The sequence below is a fragment of the Solea senegalensis genome, linkage group LG14, assembly GCF_019176455.1.
Source record: "Solea senegalensis isolate Sse05_10M linkage group LG14, IFAPA_SoseM_1, whole genome shotgun sequence".
Classification (NCBI taxonomy): Eukaryota; Metazoa; Chordata; class Actinopteri; order Pleuronectiformes; family Soleidae; genus Solea; species Solea senegalensis.
In genome coordinates this window covers 21,967,446-21,990,327 of record NC_058034.1, presented here as the reverse complement: position 1 = coordinate 21,990,327, position 22,882 = coordinate 21,967,446, and the positions used below count along the sequence as shown (strand labels likewise).

The following is a 22,882-nucleotide window of genomic DNA, read 5'->3' as shown; positions in this document are numbered from 1 at the left end:
ACAATCGGCGGCATTGTGATGGTGATGTGAAATGGTAAAATTAGAACATGGATAATTACCTCACTGGGTTCTTTTGTTAGGGACAGACAGAGAGTGGGTGAGTGAGTGGACCGGGCAGAGCTGGGGTTACATCACTGCTCTCTGTCTGTCTGTCTGTCTGTCCATACGTTCAAACATCCTTGTGAGAACCAGACCAAGGACAATTTTCTGAAAGTGAGGAAAATTAAGCTGGTCCTCACATTCTCTCACACCTTTAAAAGTACTGATTATGTGTTTGTCTTTTTTTCTGGCATAAGCACAGGACCAGTCGTCCTCACGGAGACTAAAAACCTGGTCCTAATGAGGCAGAACATCATTTCTGAGGAACTGGTTAAATTTAGGGCTAAGATTTGAATTGTGGTGAGGTTAAAAAGGTTTGTGTGTAAGTGTGTGATCAGGGTGCTCAGATCTCTGACACCCTCTACAGGCTATTTATTATAATGAATTGTATTTATTTGGTGAGTGACTCAAAATGACCAGGGGTTGAGCTGAAAAGTCACAGTGGTGGAAGTTTAATTTTGAGCAGACAAAACATTCAAATCAAAATCATCTTTACATTATAAACATCGAATAATAAAATATGTATAAAACACATTAATTCACATGAGTTAAAAACCTTTAACTTGAAAAATAACAGTGCCATGTGACCTTGTTAGAAGTCCAGTGAGGTCACACAGAAAAGGTCAAACCACAAAAGTTAAAAAAAAGAAAAAGGAATTGACTTTATTCACTGTGTGGGCGACAGGGTGTGGATTATTTCTCTTGAGAACAATGACAATGGTTGGTTTTTAAAGAATGTCATAAAATGAAGTGAAATATCTCTTCTAAACTCTTGTTTAAAAAAAATAAGTGTTTCAGATACGGCTGTATTGTGATGTAGGTCATGAGCAGTCTGCCATCTGTGAGTAGTTTTGTTCATAACAACACAGATGTTTTACATCTGATGTAAAAAGTGAGCAGGGAGTGAGAGGTTTCCATGGTGATCAGCTGTATGATCACAGAATATGGGAATCCATGAACAGACTCCAGATGTGCACAGTCCCAGCTCACACGGCGCTGGTTGCAGCCCTCAGCGGGCCCCTGGGTCTCTCTGCCTCCCTGCGTTTCCGCTCCTGCAGGTACCGCCTCACGCCTCGGATGGTGTTGACGGTGAGCACGGCGCCGGCCGCGTACAGGATGGCCGTGATGAGGCCGAACAGAGCCACGGCCGCGTCCGCCCCGCCAACGTCACAATTCATCCAGGTGTAGCCGCTGCGCGCGTACAGCCGCTCCCGCTGCTGGCAAATATCTGTGGCGTTCACGCCGATGATGAAGTGCAGGTAGAGGCCGACGGCCACCACGTACCCTGCCGCGCCCACAGCCTGGAACACCAGCGCTCCGACCAGAAGCTTCCTCGACATCAGGTGCGCGGGTTTGTTCCCGGAGACCACGAACAGCAGCGAGACGACACCGAAGGTCAGGCTGAAGGCGATGCCGCCGTAAATCCCCGGCGCCCTCATCTGGCTGTACTGCATGTCCAGCTCCCGGGCTTTCTGCAGCTCGGTGCCCTGCAGGTTGAAGTTGGAGTTGATGTTGAAGCCGCCCATGTTGGCGGCGGAGGTCATGCCCGACGACACCATCTGAGCGGCCACCACACAGATCAGCACCAGAGCGTTGGTCAACACGGCGCAGATCAGCACGATGCCTGAGAGGAAACAGGTGAGCAAAACAGACAAAATCAAATGAAATGTGTTTGTTTGCCTGATACGATCATAATGATGAGGTCAGACGCTACTGTATCACAGAGGACTTCTCCCACATCTCTAACCCTAACCCCACAGAGGCTGTAGACAGTCAGCCTTAAACCTTTAAATTCCAACTCAGACCCACAGATCCATGCCACAGGCAAGTCACAAAATAGTTATAGTTATGTATATACAGTATATATATACATATATATATATATATATTTATATGTGTATATATGTGTATATATATATATATATACATATATATATACATATATACACATATATATATATATACATATATACATATATATATACATATATATATATATATATATATCATATGTGTGTATATAGATAGATAGATAGATATATTTATAGATAGATATCTTTTTCCATCAGATTGCCTATAGGTTACGCTGGAAAAGGGGGATCAAAGACACTATATTGCATGCTCTTATAGACTCTGTATATACGTTATGACATAGTAACAGGGAAAAACAGCCTGAATGCTGTGTTCTGAGGGTTAACTGAAGTTTCTGTAAGTTCTAGACTGTTGATCCCAAAAAAAAGGAGACATTAGAAGACGATGTCATGGAATAACCTTTGACAAAAAAGAGATGTGACTTAGTCATGAAAATAGGTATTTTTCTAGATACTCCTGGTACTTAAAACTCATTATTTAAACAAACTCTCAACTCTAAATGATTAAAAACTACAATATTTTAACTGAACCTCCACAGTCACTGCCATTTTCTGAAAAGTGACTTCTCGCGTCTTTCAAAAACTTCACACCTATAACGTCATGAATGCCACATAAACGCGGGCGTTCAGACTCCATGATTTATTCATAAATAAACGAGTAATGGAGCAGACTGGTTTGGTGGAATGTACTAGTCCTGTGATGGACAGCTGACCTGTCCACAGTGGACACTGCCTCTCTGGCTCCACCTCAAAGGTTCCACAGCAGAACATGAATCAAGTATCAGGCTCCAGTATCGAGCTCAGGCTTTCTCACCTTTTTAACGGTTCATGTTTCCTTGTTTAAATCAAGACTCTGAGGAAAGAGGTGTGTTTACACCAGAGAACCAGTCAGTCCAGTAATTCACAGAGTGGTGCGGGGGGGGGAGGAAAATGAAGCTCAGATCCTGACTCACCTCTCCTGGAGCACATGTGTGTGCATTTAGAGTCCTGCTGTTTCACTCTGGGGACGTCCCGCACATGTTTGGGAGCCGAGTCTGCCTCTCTGGGGTAATATGGAGGTCGAGAGGAGGCCGACCTACAACACACAGACACACAAGAATTGGAGAGTTTTTAAATCTAGAATATTTTACTTCTGTAGTATAAGTACGTATAAACACGAAAGAGGACGTCTGGTTTCACTGAAGAACTGAAACTTTTGTTCAACGTTGTAAATGCATCGACTAAATAGAGCTCATGATGAGATTATTTTGTTGATGGAAGAACTTCAGGGACAGATCCACAAGTAGGAGGGAATCAGAAAACATTACAGGAGAAGAGGGAAGAAGGAATGTAACATTACAGATGTCAGCTGAGGAGGAGGAGGAGGAGAGAAGAATGAACTTAAACCTCAGCTTTAGTTAATAAACTACCATTAAAACTAAAGAGTCCTGTTATCCAATCATTTATATGAACTAAGGGCACAAGGTAGAGGAAGATTTATGAGCTTTATCACCAGCTGTGGATGATGTAGTACAAGAATCTGGATTTTACTATCGTTTACATCTGAAGTTATTTTGAGTTAGGTGATTTATATGCTACCATCAGATAAATCAGACCTGGATTCTCCTTCCCTAAAATGTTTGTCATTTTTTTAAACATAATAGACAAGACACAGTAACAACTTTGACAGTGAAACACTTACAGTTTGCAGAGCTGCTACTTTCATCTACAGTAATGCATGCTGTAAGTTTATACTATACGTTAGTAGCTATAACTGCTTTCTCTCCTCCATTATATTTAGATATTTTCTGTACTATAAGAACATTTTCACAGTCTATAACACAATAACATTCAATATTAGAATTGAAACAATTACTCGATTAATCATCAACGATTTGAAGCTTTTTTTCATGATTAAAACAAGATTTCTGATATGTGAACATTTTTAAAACTCAATCATTTCCAGGTTTGTGGACAAAACATCATCATTTCCAGGTTTGACAATTACTGATCAACATTTTTTTTTAACATTTTATGGACCAAACATTATTCGATTTATCGAGAAAAGAATCAACAGATGAATCGATTATGAGAATAATCGTTAGTTGCAGCTCTAGTCAATATTGATAATTTTTGCTGTGCTAAATACTGAATAGCCTATTGACAATAAGTGAGTGAAAGTTGAAGTAATTGTGTTTTTTTGTTTAAATAATGTTTCACACAAACAAAATGGCGGCAACAACATTCAAAGTGTTTTTTGTAAAATGTTTGTAGAGAAAACAAACAAGGCCACGAGAAACTGTTGAGAGAAAAAGTCCACCTGTTGTTCCAGGTCAGTGAACGCACCTGTCAGTGTCGGGTGATGGACGTCTGTCATCGTCCCGGTAATGTCGGTGGTCCCCGTTTCTCTCCCGGTGATCCCCGTTTCTCTCCCGGTGTCCCCGGTTTGAACGGGGCGGGTGACTCATACCTGCTGACCGAAACCGACACACAACCTTTGAACGCCACAGACACTCTGAACAATAAACCACAGTCGAATAAACGCCATTGTCTTTACTTTAAATTGACGTTAATGTCAAATAAAAACCAACAGAAATGACGCCGATGACGTCACCCCGTACCCAAAAGGTGAACCCCTCGAGACCCACGCACACACACATACATGCATACAACGAAGAAACTACTCTTTTTTTTTAAAGAAGATTTTGTGCGCCATTTTGAAGAGTTTAGGAACAAGTTTTACGGCAAAACAAATAAACGTTGTCAGCGACGCCAGTGAACAGATTGTTGTTGTTTTTGTTGCTAATTTAACCGGTTAAGAATCGACTTTAGCGTGAGCTCTCGCGGATCACTGTAAAATACAGACTTACTGTGAGGTCCGTGAACAGCACTCAAGACAAAACTGTCCGTTTATAAGTGCATGGTTGAAACCGTGAATGAGTCCGTGTGTGTGTGTGTGTGTGTGCTCCGCCACAGAGAGAGAGAGAGAGAGTCAGTCCAGGTAAAAACACAAGACAAGAAGAACTCCACCCGAACCTGGAGGAGGAAGAGGAGGAGGTGAGGCGGAAGAGGAGTCTCCAGGTGAGGTCAGGAAACAGGACAGGTGAGTGGTGGATGATGGGAAATGTGGTTTTCACAGCTGGAAAGACAGGCAGACAGATAGACAGCAGTGTGAGTGTTGAGGGTGTTTAATGATTGTGTATGTTTTTGTTTGTTGTTGTCAGTCACACAGGGTAACTGTCTGTCTGTCTGTCTCTGCAGGCTGTGAGGACGCACACTTGTGAGGACATTTTGCCCTTGTCCTCACAACACGAGAATCAGAATAGTTAATGAAAATGTTCACTTATTTTGTTAGTTTTTTAGTGAACTGTAATCACCTTGGTCAGGACCTGTCGTCCTTAGGGAGACCATAACCTGGTCCTAATGAGGCAGAACCTCATTTCCGACAAACTGGTTAGTGTTTAAGGTTAAGTTTTAAATTGTCAGGAGTTACTTCAGCTGTCCAAGTGAATGGAAGTCAAAGCAGTGTCCTCAGAAGAATAGTGGTGTGTGTGTGTGTGTGTGTTGGCTTGGAGCAGCATTGTCTCTGTGGAATGTTGTTATTTATGTTCCTCTTTCATCAGCACACACACACACACACACATAAGAAGCTGTAGCTGTTGTGTGTCTGTGACTTTGTTCACTCGCTCACCAGTCACTTCATTACACAACTCCACGGTCCATATACAGTATGATGCTGATGATTTTAGTTTTCTTCTCTTCACCGGATAAAATATAACAATTAAATAATAATAACAAAAGATTAAAAAAAATTGCTTTGCATAGAAAATGCTGAACATGTAATAAGAACAAAATAATAAGTACATGAAACAGGATGTTGGAGATCTGAAGAAACAAATAAACTAGTGGATGAAAAAATGAAGCACATTCTTCTTCTTCTTCTTCATAAAATAATCCCAAAGGTCTTTGACTCTGCTCCAAATTCTCCACCCAAACTGCTCCCTCTCATCTGCTTCAAGGTTTGATGTGCTTTGTTTTTTCTCCATCACTTATATAACACGTCTATTTTTCTGAGTTTATATATTGCATGTCTGTCATTTCTAACTGCTCTCTGCCCTCTGGCATAAACAAGGCGTCGCTGCTGCTCACTGGATATTTCCTTGTGTTTTTTGGATCCGTTCTCTTAAAACCCTAGTAGGACAGTAGTCGTTTCTGAAAGCATGGCACATTCAAAGTCACTTAAATCACCATTCTGATTCTCAGTTTAAACTCACGGCCATGTTTATGTGTCTTAGGCAGTGTAACAGGTGAGGTGTACCTAATAAAGTGGCGAGGTTCCATATTTAACTTGAATAACTTCTCATTTTGAACCTGCCTGCTGACTGGTGCACACATTCAATCCGACCACAGGTTGCCACAGTAGTGGAATTCCATCTGCTTTTCATCTGTACGCTCTCTTTTCACTTTGGGAATGTTTTTGCACTTTTTCCTCACAGTTACTCAAAATGATTATTGGTAGTGGAAAATGCTGAAGAAGAAGAAGGAGAAAAGACTGGATGAATTTTGAGCGTCACATTTTTTAATCGTATAGTTGTGTAATTGTCAGGAATCTCATTACTGTGGCCATGACAACATGTTTCTTAATCAAAGATTATAGTTTGTACTGTATATACTTCAATAATGCAATTTATTATGCAAACTGAGCTAATAATAACTCTATATTGTGCTTCTGTAGCCCCACTGCTTATTTTCATTCTAAACCAAGTTCCACCAGTGTCCAGCAGGTGGCAACATCCACAAACTGACGGCGTTGCAGCGGCGAAAAGGTTCCGGGTTGAATCTACAGTTGTGTAAACAACAACAACACGAGTGTAAAGCTCGTGTAGAGGGCTCTTTCGCTCTCTTTTGTGTCCTCTGTTGTCGTTTATTCCGTGTTTAAATTCTGTCACGCTGCTGCTCGGTCATGTTGTTGCTCCGGACGGCGGCTCTCAGTGGCAGAGCTGTGGCCGCCCGGCGCTGCCTGCCCACCGGCTTCACCTCCTTTAGAAGCACCGCAGCGTACATCCAGGGCCAGAGCCCCGAGCCACGCATCCGGGAGTACTTCTACTATATGGACCACCAGGGACAGGTGAGTGTGTGACACAGCCATTTCATATATACATATAATATGTGCGTGTACATAATACTGGATTCTTATTCCTGTGTTTGATGTAATATTTACAGCTTTTTCTCGATGACACAAAGATGAAGAACTTTGTCACCTGCTTTAAAGGTAAACACACACACACACGCGCGCGCACACACACACACACACACATGCTAGTCAATAACCCTAACACTAAAACCAGTCTTTACCCTCAAAAAGTACTTAGACGTTTTGAGGAGCAGCCAAAAATGTCCTCACAAAGATAGTTTTGAATGAAATGGTTCCTCACAACCTACTATAGCCACACACAGACAAATAAACTGTGTAGTAAACCATGTTTTAATAGATTACTGTGATTATTTTGTTATTAACAGACAGTGTTGGTGAATCTCAGTCACAGCTCGTTTTAATTGTAGAGCATTTACGCACTGTTTTAAATAAACAGTCAACAAACAACATAGTCACAAAGTCAGAAATATAATGTCCATCATTTAACTGAAAAAGGGTTTGATGTTAAGAGGAAACAGTGTTACAAAATTCTGTGATGTTAAATCACTCACATGAAATCTTAAAGATTGAAGATTCACCAAAAACAACGTGTTGATGATGATTTCACTCATCAAAATTCTCAATAATGTCATCACATTCCTAACCGACACTGTACAAAGACTCTAATAATCAGATAGTGTTGCTTTTGACTGAATTTATTCTCTCTTTAACCTTTTATTTAATCCCCAAAATGTCTCATCTGCACGGATTGACTGGTCAGTCCAAGCCTTTGTGATGACCACATTTATGTTCTATGTCTCTCTCTTCTTCAGACAAACAGTTCCTGGTCTTCTTCTTCAGTCGGCTGCGTTCAAACCAGAGCGGGCGCTACGAGGACGACTTCCCCTTCCTGTCCCTTTGTGGGAGGGAGAGGAACTTCCTGCGCTGCGATGACCGACCTGTGGTCTTCACCCACCTGCTGCAGGGAGACCGGGAGCTGCTGTCTTACTGTGGCGGAGCAGAGAAGCTGGCCGTGCCGTTCCGTCCTGAGGCTCTGTACATGCATCCCAGCAGTGGCCGGGTGTATCATCCCTGCTCGGAGCGATCGGGAGGTGTCGGCCTGGTCCGCTCGGCTCTGGCATACGAGCTCAGCACCTTCTTTGTCTACGCTCAGGGGGAGAGACAATCGGGACTGCCTACACATTTCATATGGGGAGGGCAGAAGCACACGCTGACCAATGAAGTGGCAGGATGCTTCCCGGCAGCAGAGGAGGGCAGTGGGCAGCAAGGAGAACTGGGATAACGACAAGAAGCAGTCACAGGTTTAGTTAGTCGTCCACACACAGCATGTGGACCACTTTGACATCATCGACAGATGTGTGCGTGCCGGGCGGCCAACATTGACCCATGTTCATCATGTGTTTGTTAGTGAGATGCATGGACCAATGTCCTAATTTATAAGATTATTGATGAGTGGAAGGTCATTTTTTTGGATTAAATCAGTTAGAGCTGCAATGATTATTTGATTAATCAATTATTAATCGACTACTAAATTCATTGCCAACTATTTTGATAATTGATTCATCTGTCCAAAATAATTAAAACAAGCTTTCTGAATTTTCAAATTCAGTTCCTTTGCCCCATTCGACAAAGAAATCTTCATTAAAATCTTAATTTTAGTTTTTGGACAAAACAAGACGTTTGAGATCACTTCCAGGTTTTGGTAAACACACTTTACGGACCAAACAAGTACTCGATGAATCGAGAAAATAATCAACAGATTAATCGATGATGAAAGTAATAGTTAGTCCAGACTTGGTATTGTGTTTCTCAAGACTACCATCACAGCACTTGTTGCAGTATCTGTACACACTCATCAGCAAAGTTTACCTCAGTATAATCTGACGCCTGTACTGACTTGGAGCTGCAACGCATAGGAAAAGCAGCAGCTCTAAATGAATGTGCAGGTATGTCGTCGGTCAGCTGTGAAGGGAGCACTTGATTTGCTTTGCCAGTATTTTGCCATAGCACACAAGTGAGAAGTCAAATGAGCAGTTCTAAAACAAGTAAGTGGACTCTTTTTATGGGGATTTGCATTTAACATTTATTTAGGCAGATGAAATGTGCTTTGACAACAAAAGAAACCAGTTTCTCTGTTGAATATGTAATAAACTTAAAACTGACGTGTATTTTGACTTCTCTCAACTTCAAATGGCACGTTATAGTTCCACACCATGATGCTGTGAGTTCAGACCAGATTAAAATTCCCTTAGCCACAAATCAAGATTGACTCAATTTGGCGTGTTTTCGATTGCTCATTATTTGTTGCTACTTGTGTTCGTGTGTCCAGAATCTCTGTGATGCAAATCAGGTCTGAACTGCCTCTCAGTTACTTTACCAGGGTCACTTTTTGGGGACCCCGGTTGTTCTTGAAACGCCTCTGGTAAGAGTGTCACAAGGAAAGACCACTGTAAAAGATAAAAATAAATATTCATCTTGCCCTTTGCACAGCAGTGATGATGGCTGGGTTCCATTTAGCTTGCTCAGTTTTCAGAGTGGGTTGCTCGTGTGTGTGATGAGTAAAACACGAGAAGCATGTCTGTCTCAATAGTTGTGTTACAGAAAACGAAGCCCGTGACATTAGAACCTTGTTGGTCACGAAAGTTCAGTGGAAAGTGATAATGCGTGACATCAGGTTGATCGGGATCAAATGATCAAATTTGTGAGAGTGTGAGGAGGTTTCTTCTGGAGGCTGAGCCTGAGCTGAGGGAGAAGCCGCGGGGTGTGTGTGTGTGTGTGTGTGTGTGGAGGGGGGGAGACTCCATGTCCCAAGCATCTCGGCATCAGTGAACCAGAAGCCGGGGCTGGAGGAGGAACATGGCAGCGCCGTCCACTGACAACACATGCCGCGAGGAGGCTGATACTACAACCATGGAGCGGTCGATCCGAGAGCGGGTCCCGCCGCTGCTCACCGACCTCTACCAGTTCACCATGGCGTACTCGTACTGGCGGGCCGGCCGCCACCAGGAGCCCGCCGTGTTCGAGCTCTTCTTCAGGGATAACCCGTTCGGCGGCGGCTTCTCGCTGTTCGCCGGTCTGCACGACTGTCAGCTGTTCCTGCGCAGCTTTCGCTTCACACACGAAGGTGAGACACTCGCTCGACTTCACCTCTCACAATCTGTTTATAATACACGAACAAGCGGGTGTTTTAAAGTGAATAACAACGTAAAAACGCCGTGATTCTCGCCCCTCCTGCCCTTGTCCACTTTGACGCATACCGAGCTGATTGCGCAACACCGCCGCCGTGTGATCCTCTTCATGATCCATGCAGTGCAGCGAGAAACCGTCAGATTAAAGTTTATCCTTGAACTTTAGACCATAAAAATAATCATGTGTGGGTCACAGGTCTGTGAGGGTCAGTCCACCTTTACGCGGACGTGGAACTTTAAAAACACGAGGAAATCCAAGTTCACCGTTCACAGCGGAGGGAATTCCAATCTTGTATAAGTCACCTAAAAGTGAGTAAAAAAAAAGTATGTGACCAGAAAGTGACTTTGGTAGAAGTTGAAGTCACTTTTTAAAAAAAAAAAATAATATTACTGAAGTAAAAAGTCTTTAAAATGTATGACATTTACTGTACTTTAAGTATCATAAGTTTAATTTTCTGATATAACATGTAAGTCAAACTTTTGTCATTCAACTGGAAGATTGTGGGTTCAATTCCTGGCCTTGCTAGAGCAGAGACACTTAACTTAACCCCATGTTGCAGCGTGTGAAAACTAGTGTAAAGTTCATCAAGACCATAATACCAATTCTTCTTCTTCTGATTTTATTTGGTAGTAACAAAGTGAGAAGGAACATAATGGAGTAAATGTACAAGTTGTTAGAAATATAAATAACAAAGTAAAGTACAGACACGTGACCAAACCCAACTGTACCACGATGTATTGTGTCGCTTAATCCCTACTTTCCACCTCTTGTCATAGACATCTTGATCCTGGACGAGTCACGGCCACTGAGGTGGCTGCTGGATTAGATTAGCTGTTATAAATGTGTGTGTGTGTGTGTGTGTAATTATGGGACACGTGAGAGAGTGAGCTTGAAGGCTGAATCCGTAGGTCTGGTGATCCAGCTGCTGTGTTTCATGGTGTTTCACAGATGTGGAGTTCCTGCGCTCGGTGCTGCCTCCAGCCACTGACCCCGCCTTCTTCGAGTTCCTGCGCGGCCTGGACTGCTCGGGTGTCACGCTCCGCTCCGTGCCAGAGGGAACCGTGGTGTTCGCCAGGGTGAGAAGACGGAAGATGTCAAAGGTCACGTTTGGTGTTTATAAACTGCGCTGACATCTAATATCTGCAGGTGCCCCTGATGGAGGTGGCAGGTCCGCTGGCTGTCGTTCAACTGCTGGAGACCAGTTTACTGTGTCTGGTGAACTATGCCAGGTAACAACACACACACACACACACATAGATATAGGACATATCATAGATTATAATGCGTTCCCGAGCACCTCACCCTAACCTTAACCATCACAACTAAAGTAAATAACCATAACAATTATCCTAAACCCAATTCTAACCATCTGAACCCTGGAGCTCTGCGCATCACAGCGATTCTTCTTCATTTTATAGATATATTTTTATTTTTACTAACTTTTATCTTTTACACTTAAGATTAAAGAGATTAATGTCAGAATTCTGAGATTAAAGAGATTAATGTCAGAATAGATTTCAATTCTATATTTACCCTTTTCTGAGTATGTGACCTTGTGCTCTCTCCCCCAGCTCTTATATAACACTATGCAAATATTTTACCGTAGCAGGGCTCATAAAAAACAATGTGCTTTCCCCACTCCCCTCCTCTCCCCTCCCCTCCTCTCCCCTCCTCTCTGTCGGCAGTCTGGTGTGTAGTAACGCAGCGCGCTTCCGCCTGGCAGCTGGTCCCAGGAGGAAGCTGCTGGAGTTGGGCCTCAGGCGAGCACAGGGGCCAGACGGAGGCCTCACCGCCTCGCGGTACACACACATAGGAGGTAAATGTTGCGTAGCCAGTCAAACATGTTCAGGCACTTACTGTGTTCATTTGCAGCTAATGCATTTTTCTTTTTTTTTTTTATTCTCGTTGGCGACTACACAACGAGTCGTACCAGAGACACAAGACAAGAGTTATGAGCTGCTGCTGTACAACAAAATAAAACAGTCACAAAGAATGTAACCCAAAGACATTTAGAATGCACTATTATGGTGAAAGTGGAGGTTTTATGGTGGTTCATTAGTTTTTCAGAACTAATGAACCACAGTTTACTTAAAGGAGTTCAGTGTTTCTCTACAAACATAAAAAACAGGAATATTCATGTGATCGTTACAGTGTCAGTTGGGATGTTCAGGAGAATCTGCTTTGAGTTTATTGCGTCATCTTTTTCAGTGTTTTTTTAGATAGATGGATAGATAGATAGATAGATAGATAGATAGATAGATAGATAACTTTATTTATCCTCGAGGGGAAATTGGGTCATCGTAGCAGCCGTGCAAAAATACAAATAAAATACAATACAATGACGATACAAAAAAAAAAAAAGATTAATAATAAGATACCTAGCAGTGGATTTTAAGGTGCAAGATAAATATGTATATATGGTGCAGTTTTATTTGCCGGTAATTTACATTATTTCCGTGTGATTAGTGGACGTTGCTGTGAGGCATTGTACAGTCTAATGGCACAGGGTAGGAATGATTACCTCTCTCTCTCGTGTTTTGAGTTTGTACGCCGTGTTTAAGCTTTGTGCACGCACTCCACGCCGTCTTCTCTACTCTTGGTGTATTTCTGTGGCTGTGTTACAGCTCCACCCCTGGGCCTGGCATATATACTGTGTTAAGAGTTGTTTTTGTGCTTATTTAGTAAAAACATTCTCTATGTAAAGTTCTGTCTCTGTGTGAACGTGTCCTGACTTTTTGTTTCCAGGGTTCGACCTCACCAGTAATGTTCAGGCTGGTTTCCTGTTCGGGATCCCCGCTACAGGAACCATGGCTCACTCTTTCGTCACCTCCTTCACCTCCCTGGAGGAGGTGTGGCCACGAGTGAGTATTTTTTTTTAAGTCATGATCACCAAAAGGTCACCGCAGGTTCATTCATAAATCCATTTCACTCTCGATCAGATCCAGGTTTGTCGTGGCACAGAGACAAACATCTGCTGAGGGATAGGTGGAGTCACTGAGGCATTCTGGGATTTTTTTTAAAAAATTGGAGAAATCTGAGGAGGAGCCACAGAGGAGGGGTCTTTGTGGACAGACAGACATGTAGGATGTGTCACATGTACAGGGGCCTGGGCCCAGTCCCTTCTCATGCTTCACACACACTTAACTGCACTGTTCCCACTCGCTCAGTGATGCCCCCAGTGCTTTTTCTTATTAGATTTTAATGTTTATTTTTCCATATTTCTGTAAGAGGTTACTTATTAATTTCACTTTAAAATCTCTTTGAGACGAATCAGTATTAAATGCTGCTTCCGTGTGCGGCTTGTATGGTCTAAGGTCATTATTTTCAGGTCTTTAGTTCACCAGATTTGATGTCTCTGCTGTGTGTTGTCCCTCTTCTGCAGACTCTGGTGGCAGTGGACGGGGACGCTGATCCGGTGGACGTCATCTCTCTGACAAAGGGCTGGTTGAGTCGCGTGTGTGAGCTCCTGGGAGCGACGCCCGGAAAGATCAGAGAGGGCGAGTTGGCTGCCTTCCTGTCCTACGCCATCGCCTACCCCCACAACTTCCTCACCGTGATTGACAGCTACAACGTTGGCTGGTATTTACAGGATCACCATACTGAAAACATGTCTTTGATATTTTTTTACTAACAATATTTCAGACTCATTATCAACACCATCAAAAACTAAAGGAAAATCTCTTCAGATTTAGGTTCATTTCCCCAAAGGCAGAAATGATTAGATTTTGATGATGATCCATTTATGACGTTTTACTGTTGTGATGCACGTGTATCGACAGTGGAGATGAGTGACCAGATGTTTGTGCTTTCTCTAGCCATTCGATTTATCGGTATATCTGTTGATATATGCATTATAGTACAGGTATGATGACAAAAATGACATCCTGTTGCCACTGTTTAACCATTTACAAAAGTATTCCCCTTCAAAAGTATTGGAAGAAACATTTGGATTCACTTGATCAGCTTTTATTTACATCGAGAGAAGATTAGCCTCGTCTATTAATGGAATGCCACATTTTTAATGAATTGGTCTGCTCCACTTTTGTCGCCATCGCCTGATGTGTGACACATCCACTTGTTGGTCGTATTGCGGTATCGCGTGCAGCGGTGTTAGTCGTTTTTACAAATACTTTGATAAAAAAACTTTTTTATTTATAAAGCACTTTAAAACAACCACAGTGGACCAAAAGAGACAGAACGTACGTGTGTAAAAGTATGTAAAACAATTAAAAGAGACGAGTTTTAGGGAGAGATTTCGGTGTCAGTACGTCCCTAATATACATATAAATAAATGTGTGTGCTAATCTCTCCCACATTTAAATTTGATGCCATTTTTTAACAAAACTGAATCACTGTGAACAACATTTTAAACTTTATCAACAGCACAGTATAGTTCTTAGTTCACTCACAGTTGTAAATTCTCCTCGTGACATTACTGAGAGAAGGAGAAAGCAAACTAAATTCTGTGTTTTGCAACACACCAGAGATAACGCCGGTGGCTGTAGACTCACACATTATTATGAACACAAAGCTTTGTGAAAACCATTGATGGAGTCATGTACGTGTGTGTGTGTGTGTGTGTGTGTGTGTGTGTGTACGTGGTTTCAGTAGCGGCCTGTTGAACTTCTGTGCCGTGGCCTTGACCTTGTGTGAACTGGGCTACAAACCCGTGGGCGTTCGCCTGGACAGCGGCGACCTGTGTGCGCTGTCGGTGGATGTGCGGCGCGTTTTCCGACTCTGCAGTGAGCAGTGAGTGAGTGTTTTACAATCAACAGACTGTGTTGGGATTTTACTGCCTCTCTCACCTCACAAGTAAAATCGTCCCATTACCTTACGTCTCCACAGCTTCTCCATTCCCGCTTTTAATGCGCTCATCATCATTGGGTCCAATAACATCTCAGAGGAAAGCATGGCCGAGCTCAACTCAAAGGTGAGCGTCGCTTTAATCGTCTTCTCCTTCTCGACTCCAGTCCTTGTCCCTCATGGTCTTGGACGTGCTGGTTTTTTTTTTTTTTTAGGAGAATGAAATCGACGCGGTTGGCGTCGGAACTCACCTGGTGACCTGCACAAAGCAACCCTCGCTTGGTTGTGTGTATAAGGTAATGAAATAAAGACACACTGTCCTGCTGCCACACAAGAACGAGTTCAGGAGGATCCAGAATCTTCTTATCCACATGGAATCAGTATTTTGAGAACCCTAAATGGTCTCATTCTCACCTCTCGTTCCCTTAACTATGCCAGACATTTTTCTTCTTCTTGTGTTTTATACACGTCTTCTTCTTTCTTAGCTCACAGTGACTTAAGGTGACACAGTTTGGTACAGTACATCCATTAAGAATAGTACCAAAATAACTGGCCCCAACCATTAAATCCTCCGGTACCCTTCCCTTGGTGTTACCAGAGTAATGGTACAGTACAGCACAGTTCCACACCCCGCCTACCAAGCCTGACCGAGGGCTTAACCATTCCAAACCGTACCAAACTGAACTGTACCGCGATCGAAAGACGGCTTCATGGTCACAGACTGTAGTTTGTCTGATGTGGCTTTTCCACAGGTCCGGCAACGACTCAAGCAATACTACGTCATACTTAAGTATCACTGTACTTTAGTACCGATACTAATAATGTCACATCAACAGACTGCCGGTCACTGATTGGTCAGAGAGAGTCGTGAGCGCGACGTCCGACACGAGAACTGTAGATTAAAGTTAAAAAAAAAAAAGTGCTGAAACTGTATAGTGGGAAAGCAGAATTACATACTTGGAAGTGAAACTTTACACACTGTACCTTTTTAAAATGCTGTGAATGTGTGGCCTGGTGTGTGTTAGTTGGTGGAGGTCCAGGGAAGACCCAGGATGAAGATCAGTGAAGACCCAGAGAAGAGCACTGTTCCTGGGAGGAAAGCCGTCTACAGGCTCATAGACGCTGACGGTGAGAGCGGCCTCAGGTCCCTCATGCTCCCTCATGCTCCCTCATGCTCTCTCATGCTCTCTCATGCTCCCTCATGCTCTCTCATGCTCTCTCTCTCATGCTCCCTCATGCTCTCCTCATGCTCTCTCTCTGCTCTCATGCTCTCTCATGCTCTCTGCTCTCTCTCTGCTCTCTCATGCTCTCTCTCTCTCATGCTCATCTCTCTCTCATGCTCTCTCTCTCTCATGCTCTCATGCTCTCATGCTCATGCTCTCTGCTCTCATGCTCCCTCATGCTCTCTCATGCTCCTCATGCTCTCTCATGCTCCCTCATGCTCTCTCATGCTCCCTCATGCTCCCTCTCTCTCATGCTCTCATGCTCATGCTCTCTCTCATGCTCATCTCTCATGCTCTCATGCTCTCATGCTCATGCTCTCTCATGCTCCTCTCATGCTCTCTGCTCTCTCATGCTCTCTCATGCTCTCTCATGCTCTGCTCCCTCATGCTCTCTCTCATGCTCTCTCTCATGCTCTCTCATGCTCTCTCATGCTCTCTCATGCTCTCTCATGCTCTCTCTCATGCTCTCATGCTCTCATGCTCCCTCATGCTCCCTCATGCTCTCTCATGCTCTCTCATGCTCCTCTCATGCTCTCTCATGCTCTCTCATGCTCTCTCATGCTCCCTCATGCTCTCTCATGCTGCTGCTCTCTCATGCTCCTCTCTCTGCTCTCATGCTCTCTCATGCTCTCATGCTCCTCTCATGCTCTCTCCTCTGCTCTCATGCTCTCATGCTCTCATGCTCTCTCTGCTCTTGCTCTCATGCTCTCTCATGCTCTGCTCTCTCATGCTCTCATGCTCTCTCATGCTCTCTGCTTTGTTCTGGCACCATCTGCTGTTCCTTCTCTTTGCTTTCACACCGTTGCCGCGGCGCTCGCTTTCGTCACTCTTTTCACCTTCATTTAGCTTTGATTACGGCGTAGATTAAGAGCATTGACTCCCAGCGACATTGGAACATTTTAAGAGTCACTGGTGAACTCTGAGCTTCCTGTGGCTACTTCAAAATAAAAGTCATGCTTATGTGCAGCATGTGTAATTATTAATTATAAATCGGTCAAAGCTGCTGACTCACTGTCACAATGACATTTCTTCATAATTCTTAATTCATTCTAGATCATGTTTTATATGAGGGCGTCGTGGGCCAGATTAGGGCTGAAAGATTTTTGAATAAATATCTAATTGCGATTATTTTGACAGAAATTGCGATACAATTCACAACATCAGAGGGATTTCATTTTTATATCATTCATATATTATTATTATTATTATTATTGTTGTTGTTATTACACGTCTTTGCGGTCATTTATGAGGAGGTTAACGTGCATAGAATCTATTGAAACTTTGCATGGAGGTCAGGTCTGGCGAAAATGCAATATTGACATACTTCCGTGCGTTGCTCAAGGGCACTACAGCCCAGTTTATATTCACCAGCCTCATGACAATCTTTACAGATTTTGTGTCGTTGTAAACACTCTTTACCACCCCTGCAGGTCATCCCTTTCTAGACCTGTTGTGTCTGGCGGTGGAGTCTCCTCCAGAGGCGGGAGTCGCACTCAGCTGTTACCCTGTGGTTCATAATAGCGACGCCGTCTCGATCACTCCAGCTCAGGTCGTCTGTCTGCGTCAGGAAGTGTTCGCCACAGGAGAGGTGAGGAGGGGATGGATTTCTGCTCTTCATCATCTGTAGAAAAAGCAAAGACCTTATTATTGATTTTGTTTTCTACACATGGAGGTAGATGGTGTGGCTGTTATTTTCAGTTGACTCTGATGAAAATAATGCAGGCTTTACTGTACGTTGAGCTACGTGGTGAGGAGCAGCTAATGAGATGCATTCAAAGACCCTGGTAAATTTAATGACAATAGACAATGCACAATATTTCTTAAGCTCCAGTAACCAGTTATTGAACGACGCTAATGTGCTATTATATGCAGTATTTTCAGTGAAGATTACATATAAACTAAGTATTAAATACAGGGAAGATGACACAAAACTGTTTAATTTTTAAAAAAAAATCCAGTTTTAACACCATTAAAGCAAAGGAGAAGCACATATAAAAAAATTAAATACAATAAATTCGGTCCCAGTACTGATCCCTGAGGCACACCATACAACTAAAAGTGTCTCCTTATTTCCTCTTTAGAATTGTACAGGAAGATTTGATATCACTTTGATTCCGTGCGGCATCTAAAATAACAGTAAATGACAAGATAATATGTGTAAAACATGCCTAGTGTTTTCTCTTGACACAAAAATGTGTCTCCCACATTTTGCAGGTCACACAGCCTCTGTGCAGCGCCGCAGAAACTAGAGCAAAGGTCCAAAGCTCTCTCCAGACTCTGCACCCTCGACATAAGAGGCTGCAGGAGCCAGACACTTACTCGGTGAGCCTCACTCACAGCTCTACTCAGGTAATACCTCACGTGCCTCGTGAGTTACGTAAATGACAAACATCGCTCTTGTGCTTGTCCACCACCAGGTGGCAGTGTCAGAGAAACTCCACAACCTCGTGACGGAGCTGTGTAAAGGAAGCTCCAGCGACAGCAACTTTCTTCTCGCCAACTAAAGATGATTCTCCTCGACTTCTTCTTCTCTTGTCATCGCCTGCTTCTTTTTTTTTTGTTGTCTTTTTACTGGTTTGATTTTCTTAAGAACTTCACCCAAAGAGTGCCTACACAATCTGGATCACTGCCAGAGTAAAAACCATCCCAGAAAACACACATGCTGTCCACTGTGGTCATTTTAGTCCCCATAGAGTTGGCTCGCTCGCTCGCTCTCTCCTCCACCTGGCTTCATGCAGTGTGTGTCCTGTGTGTTTTCAGGGCGGAGCCCTGATGAGAAGACGAGTAACCCAGATTGCCACACAGCAAGAGGGTCGCCGGTTTGAATCCCGGCTCGAAACAAGGGTCTTTGTGTTTGGAGTTAGCATGTTCGCCAGGTACAAGTACCAGGTTCTATCACTGATGGAAAAGCAAAAAAAACAAAAAACGACAAGAGAAGAATAGAAAAGTGTCAACTGGGATTATCTCCAGCTCCCTGTGACCCCTCCTCATGTGTCGGATAAAGCTGTAGAAACTGAGTGAACACAGACATTTACAACAAGGTGCTTGTGTTTAGGACTAGCATGAACACTGACCTTGTTGGGACCATTAGTCGTCATGGAGACCAAACAAACCTGGTCCTATTGAGGCAGAAGCAGGTTTTTTGAGGAACTGGTGAAGTTAAGGGCTGAGATTTAAATTGCAGTTAGGTTAAGGTAAAGTAGTGGAAGTCAATGCAGCATAATGCTGCGGGGACAAAATTTAATTTGAATGTCAATACATTTAAGTTTTCCTTGTGTGTTTCCCATCGTTCTTGGACCAGTGTGTCCCTGAATGAAGCCCATGTGGCTGAATTCTTTGAGAACCTTGAAAATCAACGCCCCGCCTTCCGGCTGCGAGACATGTGAGAATTGTCTCTCTGCGCTGTGATTGGCTGCCTGCTGACCAGTTGTAGCAGAAACACCCGGTGAGACATGTGGAGCTGATTAGACATGAAGACAGCCATGACGGTCTCATGTCAGCCCGGCTGGACAATCATCTCCACACGCTCTTAATACGTCGTGTGTGTGTGTGTGTCTCTCTCTCTCTCTCTCTGCTGCTCACATTTTTGTTGCTGAGTCTTCAGTCATCTGACACAATAGTTAAGTTATCACTGATTTAAAGATTGATTTTCTAATGCCAGAAAATGGCAATAATGCAACTTCATGGATGCAAGCTGTTGGGAAAACAGCTGGAGCTTCCAGAGTGAGATGAATAAATCTGGGGGATTGGAATTGGTATCTGTCCGATATTGATCAAAATCACTGGATTGGATGTTGGACAGATGAAAATGAATAATCCAATCCAAACGATACGGGGCTTTCCCCAGATCTCAAGGACAATCACTTGTCCAGATGCAGAGCGAGCTGCAAATCAATAAAAGTGGACACCAAGTGGTTCTTACTGTACGATGTGCACTCCCATCTAAAGCTGTGTCAGTTTGAATTTGCGGGAATTGGTCCTGGAAATTCAACCGAGGTGTGGGAACCCTGTTATTGGCTGGTATTATTTAACTGTTCAATTATTCTAAACTCTAGTGAAAATAATGCAGGCTTTACTGTGTGTTGAGGAGCAGCTTTTGAGATGCATTCAAAGACCCTGGTAAATTTAATGACAATAAATAATACAAAATATGTATTTCACTCCAGTAGCCAGTTATTAACACTAATGTGCAATTATATACAGTATTTTCAACGATATTATGTATAAATGAGACAACTGTTTCATTTTAACCTTTTGCCGTGTGCTGTGACCCAGTGTTGGTAATTTATTTAGTTTTTTGTATGAGTTTTGCAAGAGAAAAATCCAGTTTTAGCACCATTAAAGCAAAGGACAAATAAAATACAATACATTCGGTCCCAGTACTGACCCCTGAGGTACACCTTACAACTAAAAGTGTCTATTATTTCCTCACAGAGGCAAATGCATGTGATCATCAAACACACATTCACTCATTAACAGCTTCATATGTTCATAAATGGTCTAAAATTAAAATGTATCGGACTAATATTGGTAGATATTTGAGTTTGTGATATTGGTATCGCACAAAGTCCAGTCTTTGAAATCTGGATTTTTCAGATTAAAATGAGTAAAATTAAAATGAGTGAGTAAAAGAAAAACATCTGTAACTGATTTTACTTTCTCTAAACAAACAATATTTCCCTCTCAAACCATGACACCTTGACTTTACAGCTGCAGCCTGACACGTCAGGTGACCTCTGACCGCACTTGACCTCCTGACATGACTTCACCGCGGGTGCTGAATTACACAGAAAGAGAGAGAAAGAGTCACTTTCCCTGTTTCCTCCTCCTCCTCCTCCTCCTTTACCTTGAGTCTGCCTGCAGGTCTGCTGGACGCCGGCAGAGGTCGCTGTCCTCGCTGCTTTCTCTCGCTCCTCACTCTCTCCTCATCTTCCTCTCATGTTGCTGTACTTACAGCAGCTCTGAGAGGAAAGGGAGAAAAAAAACGTGATGAAGCTTTTCCGGTCTGTTAGCCCTAATTTCCTCTAAAGACCGCTGGCGTTGGAGCTGAGGGACGCGCAGGCACAGACGCGCTCACACACACACACACACACACACGGAGGAGGAGGAGGAGGAGGAGGAGACACTGAGGCGGTGAACGCGCAGTGCCACTACACTTTGTTCCAGGATTGATTTTATGATTATTATTGTCTTCACAGTGTGTGTGATAGTGCGTTGTGTCGCCGCAGAGAGGAGCAGAGTGTGAGGGGAGCGCAGAGGAGAACGGTCGCTTCGGCGGATGGGGAGCGCGCACGGTTCTCTCCCATCCGCGCGTCTCTGCGTCTCCGTCTCACTGAAGCCACAGCCCCGCGCTGCTCCCCGATATTTCACCGAGTCGTTGTTACATAAACCGTCGTCTTTGGCTCCATTCAGCTAAACCCAGGAGAGCGACAGACCGCGTCCTGTCTGCCGCAGGAGCGGCAGCGGGCGACGACGCGGCGGCGGCGGCGCAAACCCCAGGCTGTGTTCCTTCTTATTTGCCGTCTTGGAGCAAAGGGACCAGGAGGAGGACGCGCAGAGGGTGGAAACCCGAATCCAGCGGTGATGAGAACTCACCCCGAGTGGATTTCACTCGTCAGCTGCCAGAAGCATCTGGAAAGGATAACACAAGGATTCTGTCCCCCTCCAGAGGATCATTCACGTCTCAGATATTTTCAGGCTTTTTACTTCTGCGGCTGCTGAGTGGAGCAGTGTTTTAATGTGAAATTACTTCAACCACATTCACAATAAAAGCCCCTGCCTCTCCTGAGTGTCACAGCTGGGCTTCATCACCACATTTGTCTCCTGGCACCACATGTTTGGATAACTTATGCACGCCATAGTCGAATAAACGGGACAATTATCATCTCCAAGGTTTCCTGTCAGCCATGCAGTGAAGATGTGTGCAGCCAGGTTCAGTGGCTGCCTCAATGGCTGTGCTGAGGAGGCCACGGGGGCCGCCGGTCTGGTCATGGCCTCCAGGATGCTGGACTGGACAGAGGCAGGTCCACGCATCCTCCACAGCCTGGAGATGGGCACGGTGATGACCATCTTCTACCAGAAGAAGTCCCAGCGGCCTGAGAGGAGAACATTCCAGATCAAGCAGGACACACGACAGACGGCGTGGAGTCGAAACCCAGACAAAGTTGAAGGAGAGAGTGAGTATTGTCTCTGACCTCAGTGTACGGTGCTTGAAGTGATAGTTCTGGTTCTATGAGGTACTGACGTCAATGCTGCCATCGAGACATGGACGCTTGAGTAAACATGGCTGCCAGTGGGGACACGAGACAAAACAGGTGGTCGCTGCTTAACAAAAGGCTCACCTCATAAAATCTACACCTGCTTGAGTCTACGATATCATAAGAAAGTCATTAGACAGACATTTCTGACCAGAAACTGAGTCGCTTCTTCATTCGCTCTCTCCCTGCACCAAATTCTGATCCTGTGTCCCTGTGACCTAAAGACACTGGTTTTCTCTGTGGACTTTGGTGTAAGAGAATGAGCGGTTTACAAATCTCAGTTTCTAGCCAGAAAACACTGTCAAA

General features: G+C 43.7%; 4 protein-coding genes across 6 annotated transcripts in view; 3 read left to right on the top strand and 1 right to left on the bottom strand.

The window, feature by feature from the left end:
- Positions 1–522: 522 nt before the first annotated feature.
- si:ch211-191a24.4 (uncharacterized protein LOC100150331 homolog) lies at positions 523–4,995 on the bottom strand. 2 transcript variants are annotated; one of them, XM_044044934.1, is made up of 4 exons: positions 4,820–4,995; positions 4,296–4,422; positions 2,924–3,045; positions 523–1,723 (listed from the first exon to the last, which is right to left on the bottom strand). In XM_044044934.1, exons 2-4 carry the CDS (start codon positions 4,415–4,417, stop codon positions 1,086–1,088), a joined length of 882 nt encoding a protein of 293 aa, XP_043900869.1. In that variant the 5' UTR covers positions 4,418–4,422; positions 4,820–4,995; the 3' UTR covers positions 523–1,085. The 2 variants fall into 2 exon arrangements, with proteins under 2 accessions (XP_043900869.1, XP_043900868.1); XM_044044933.1 differs by having other exon boundaries at positions 4,296–4,419; positions 4,820–4,942.
- A 723-nt stretch (positions 4,996–5,718) lies between these two features.
- Positions 5,719–9,367, top strand: lg14h8orf82 (linkage group 14 C8orf82 homolog). The gene is made up of 3 exons (XM_044044936.1): positions 5,719–7,077; positions 7,173–7,221; positions 7,917–9,367. Exons 1-3 carry the CDS (start codon positions 6,913–6,915, stop codon positions 8,384–8,386), a joined length of 684 nt encoding a protein of 227 aa, XP_043900871.1. The 5' UTR covers positions 5,719–6,912; the 3' UTR covers positions 8,387–9,367.
- Positions 9,368–9,828: 461 nt separating this feature from the next.
- naprt (nicotinate phosphoribosyltransferase) lies at positions 9,829–18,977 on the top strand. 2 transcript variants are annotated; one of them, XM_044044932.1, is made up of 13 exons: positions 9,829–10,228; positions 11,242–11,369; positions 11,440–11,522; positions 11,979–12,109; positions 13,039–13,154; positions 13,676–13,872; positions 14,905–15,042; positions 15,139–15,223; positions 15,312–15,392; positions 16,122–16,224; positions 17,750–17,907; positions 18,534–18,641; positions 18,737–18,977. In XM_044044932.1, exons 1-13 carry the CDS (start codon positions 9,961–9,963, stop codon positions 18,821–18,823), a joined length of 1,683 nt encoding a protein of 560 aa, XP_043900867.1. In that variant the 5' UTR covers positions 9,829–9,960; the 3' UTR covers positions 18,824–18,977. The 2 variants fall into 2 exon arrangements, with proteins under 2 accessions (XP_043900867.1, XP_043900866.1); XM_044044931.1 differs by having other exon boundaries at positions 9,830–10,228; positions 14,902–15,042.
- Positions 18,978–21,428: 2,451 nt separating this feature from the next.
- The window catches only part of LOC122781292 (1-phosphatidylinositol 4,5-bisphosphate phosphodiesterase gamma-1-like), a 35,319-nt gene continuing 33,865 nt past the window's right edge, over positions 21,429–22,882 (top strand). Inside the window, exon 1 of the mRNA XM_044044930.1 lies at positions 21,429–22,495. Within this exon, the coding sequence (XP_043900865.1) occupies positions 22,237–22,495 (259 nt within the window). The 5' untranslated portion in view covers positions 21,429–22,236. The remainder of the gene's footprint in view (positions 22,496–22,882) is intronic.

What these genes read in the sequence shown, in the direction of transcription:
- si:ch211-191a24.4 (XM_044044934.1), bottom strand. Translation starts at nt 4,417, where the DNA reads ATGAGTCACCCGCCCCGTTCAAACCGGGGACACCGGGAGAGAAACGGG. An exon ending in CCATCACCCGACACTGACAG is followed by an intron (nt 3,046 to 4,295) that starts GTGCGTTCACTG and finishes TGTGTGTTGTAG; the next exon opens with GTCGGCCTCCTCTCGACCTC. An exon ending in ACACATGTGCTCCAGGAGAG is followed by an intron (nt 1,724 to 2,923) that starts GTGAGTCAGGAT and finishes GTTTCCTCTCAG; the next exon opens with GCATCGTGCTGATCTGCGCC.
- lg14h8orf82 (XM_044044936.1), top strand. Translation starts at nt 6,913, where the DNA reads ATGTTGTTGCTCCGGACGGCGGCTCTCAGTGGCAGAGCTGTGGCCGCC. An exon ending in ATATGGACCACCAGGGACAG is followed by an intron (nt 7,078 to 7,172) that starts GTGAGTGTGTGA and finishes TAATATTTACAG; the next exon opens with CTTTTTCTCGATGACACAAA. An exon ending in CTTTGTCACCTGCTTTAAAG is followed by an intron (nt 7,222 to 7,916) that starts GTAAACACACAC and finishes TCTCTTCTTCAG; the next exon opens with ACAAACAGTTCCTGGTCTTC.
- naprt (XM_044044931.1), top strand. Translation starts at nt 9,961, where the DNA reads ATGGCAGCGCCGTCCACTGACAACACATGCCGCGAGGAGGCTGATACT. An exon ending in TGGCCGAGCTCAACTCAAAG is followed by an intron (nt 15,224 to 15,311) that starts GTGAGCGTCGCT and finishes TTTTTTTTTTAG; the next exon opens with GAGAATGAAATCGACGCGGT. An exon ending in CAGGCTCATAGACGCTGACG is followed by an intron (nt 16,225 to 17,749) that starts GTGAGAGCGGCC and finishes CCACCCCTGCAG; the next exon opens with GTCATCCCTTTCTAGACCTG.